The sequence below is a fragment of the Stegastes partitus genome, unplaced genomic scaffold (genome assembly GCF_000690725.1).
Source record: "Stegastes partitus isolate 25-593 unplaced genomic scaffold, Stegastes_partitus-1.0.2 Scaffold285, whole genome shotgun sequence".
NCBI lineage: Eukaryota > Metazoa > Chordata > Actinopteri > Pomacentridae > Stegastes > Stegastes partitus.
This window is the reverse complement of record NW_007578016.1, coordinates 48486-51339: the sequence shown is the minus strand read 5'-3', so window position 1 is coordinate 51339 and position 2854 is coordinate 48486. Positions and strand designations below refer to the sequence as shown.

Genomic DNA, 2854 nt, shown 5'->3' with positions numbered 1-2854 from the left:
TACTCCAGTACATGGGTTTGTGAAATTAAATGAGCGCCAGGGGGCTTCACTGCTCGCACTAACCCAACTCGAGCTCTGAGTGTGTGTGAGTGACTGTGGGCATATGAGTGGCCGACTCCCCCCTTCACAACACACACACCCACCCACCCACATACCTTGCCATCTGTTGACATATGCAGCGGTTCAAAAATAGCCTCGACCAGAAGGTTCCGTAAGTGGCCGACAGATAGGCAGAGCAGGGCTCCTGTCGTGTGTCTGTGCAAGTTGTTGTGTCTTTGCAATGACCACGTGTTGGCCGGAAATCGTCCAAAACCACCACAACTCTACTTGACCGGAGAGTTTCTGCAGTTCTTTTTATAACAATTCCAAGTGGGGATTTCTTGTTGCTGTTTCCTTAAACCAGAGTGAAAGTTTGAATTGGTGCAAGCAACACTGCAAATGGAGCCCTTTTCTGACCAGTTCATGGAATTCCACCCGGTCCATGGAACCAACGTCCAACTGGACTACTCAGGAACTCAGGCCACACGAGTAGAAAGCTTCGCCAACGGAGTTTGTTTCAGCAAACACCCCCTCAAGCCCGGAGAGATCTTTCTCATAGAGATCGAGGATAAAGAGCTGGGCTGGTGTGGCCACCTTCGGGTCGGTCTGACAGCCCAGGACCCCAGGAGCTTTGACGCAGTGCCTGAATATTCCATTCCAGACTTGACAGACTTGGGGAACAGCTGGGTGTTTGCCATCACTCGCAACCACAACAAGATCATAGAGGATGCTGAGGTCGCAGAGGAAGGACTGCCTGGGGGTCAGAGGCTGGGGAGGGGAGAGGCAGAAGAAGATGCAGCCCCCAACATGAAACCAAAGACTTTCTTCACTGACACTCACCTGTACATCGACAGCGTTCGAATCCCCCGAGACAAGCTGGTCGGCCGGAGTCGACCCGGACGTTTCAGTCACATCTTGGATGACTTGTACAAGACCAACGCTCTGCCTCCCACAGCCAGACGCAGCAGGATAGGAGTTCTGTATGTGCCCAAAGGACAGGACCTGGCTGATATGCACATTGTCATCAATGGTGAGGACATGGGAGCTTCCGCAAAGGGAATCCCCACCATCGAGCCTCTCTTCGCTGTGGTGGACGTTTTTGCTGCTACCAAGTGTGTCCGAATTGTCCAGGTGGAGTACGGGTGTAAGTGTCCCAACGATAGCTTTGGTCATGGATGGATTATGAGGTAGTGAGATCCTGGGCACATACTGTCCAAAAGAGACACAAAACAGCTACAAGTGATGCATCATATAATGTCTTTTTCACACTTTGCAGGTGAAGCTGAACTCTTAGACTTTCAGAGGCACAAAGAAAAATCACTTTCCATGTCTTTGCGTTCATGTTGTAGCTTTGTGATTGTTTGTATGCATTTGTTGCCACTTTGTGTCTCTTTGTCATTGTTTTCTGTCTCTTTGTGTAGTTTTGCGTCTCTTTGTGGTTGCCTAGTGCTTTCTTGTTGTTTTTTGTGGCCTTACGTGGTTGCTTTGTGTGTCTTTGTATTTGTTTTATGTCTCGCTGTGGTGGTTTTGTAACTTTTTGTAGTTTTTATGTGTCCATTTGTGGTTGCTTTCTGTGTCTTTGGAGTTGTTTTGTGTCTTTTTTGAGTGGTTTTATGCCTTTTTGTTGTCTTTTGTGCCTGTTAGTGGTTGTCTTGCATCACTTTGTGGTCACTTTGTGTCTCTTTGTAGTCAGTTTGAGTGTCTTTGCAGTTGTTTTGTGTCTCTTTGTAGTTGTTTTTTTCCCCTTTGCATTTGTTTTGTGCATATTTTTAAACATTTTCTGTCTCTTTGTGGTTGTTTTGTTTTTTGTTATAGTCATTTTGTGTCCCATTGTTGTCATTTTGAGTCACTTTAAAGTATTTTGTGCTTCTTTGTGGTCACTTTGTCATTCTGTATGATTGTTTTGTGTTTCTGTGTGGTCATGTTGCGTCTTTGCAATAATTTGATTGAATGAGAGGAAAACTAACTGCTGTTGCTTTGGCTCAGGCCTCACTGAGTCTGTGCAAACTTTGCATATTCAGTAATCCATCCCGGCTTTTATTGCATCTTTTAAAAAAAGAAATCCCAATGATTTCTGTCATTACTATCTTTACTCTGCTAATCTGCATTTTTTAAAATCTCTTTTCTGTCTCTTCAGTCTCTTCTTTGCAGACATTGTGCAGGAAGACCATCCAGAAGCACATCGTCCACCGGATGGCCCTCGACTGGTTGGAGCTGCCAGAGGCTCTCAAGCACTACTGCAAGTATGAATGAAGGACATTGGCCTACACTAGAGAGAAACATCATCTGTGAGCTCTCTCACGGTTTCTACCACGGAAATGTATTTATTTTTATGATGTGTTTCATTTATTAAAAAAATACAGCAGAGCGTGTTATGCTCTTGATACTTATTAAAGCTGACATCATGTGTTTGAGATGGCATCCGCAAAGTAAAATAAATTCAGTGATTGTAAGTTGTCGTTTGATTGATTTTAATATTACCATCCCAGTGACTCATGCCTTGTCTGTGTTTCATTTAATTAGCGGATAATTAGAGCTGTAGCTGCAGGCGTCAAGTCAGATCGCACCTCGGCGTTGGCGCTTGCTTACAGCTGTGAGAATGATCTGCAAATATGATCTCGTTGATTGGTGTGATGGAGCTTAGAAAAGCACCTTATTGTTTTCTGCTTAATGAGACCCTTGAACTTGTATGTTTGCTGCTGAGTTTGGGTTTTTACTCCATAGTCTGTGAACGCTGTGCAGTAACAGTTTGGAAGTCTCAGTTTTCAGGATGTAATATGAACAGGTTACTGAAGTAGAAGTNGGCACTACAACA

General features: G+C 44.5%; 1 protein-coding gene across 1 annotated transcript; it reads left to right on the top strand.

Annotated features, from left to right (window-relative positions):
* Positions 1-247: 247 nt before the first annotated feature.
* Positions 248-2492, top strand: neurl2 (neuralized E3 ubiquitin protein ligase 2). The gene is made up of 2 exons (XM_008282750.1): positions 248-1183; positions 2177-2492. The coding sequence occupies exons 1-2, from the start codon at positions 439-441 to the stop codon at positions 2290-2292; spliced, it is 861 nt and encodes a 286-aa protein (XP_008280972.1). The 5' UTR covers positions 248-438; the 3' UTR covers positions 2293-2492.
* The last annotated feature ends 362 nt before the right edge of the window (positions 2493-2854 follow it).

Excerpts from the sequence above, each read along its gene's own strand:
- neurl2 (XM_008282750.1), top strand. The coding sequence starts at position 439 with ATGGAGCCCTTTTCTGACCAGTTCATGGAATTCCACCCGGTCCATGGA. Across the intron at positions 1,184-2,176 it reads TGTCCAGGTGGAGTACGGGT|TCTCTTCTTTGCAGACATTG; the intron begins GTAAGTGTCCCA and ends CTGTCTCTTCAG.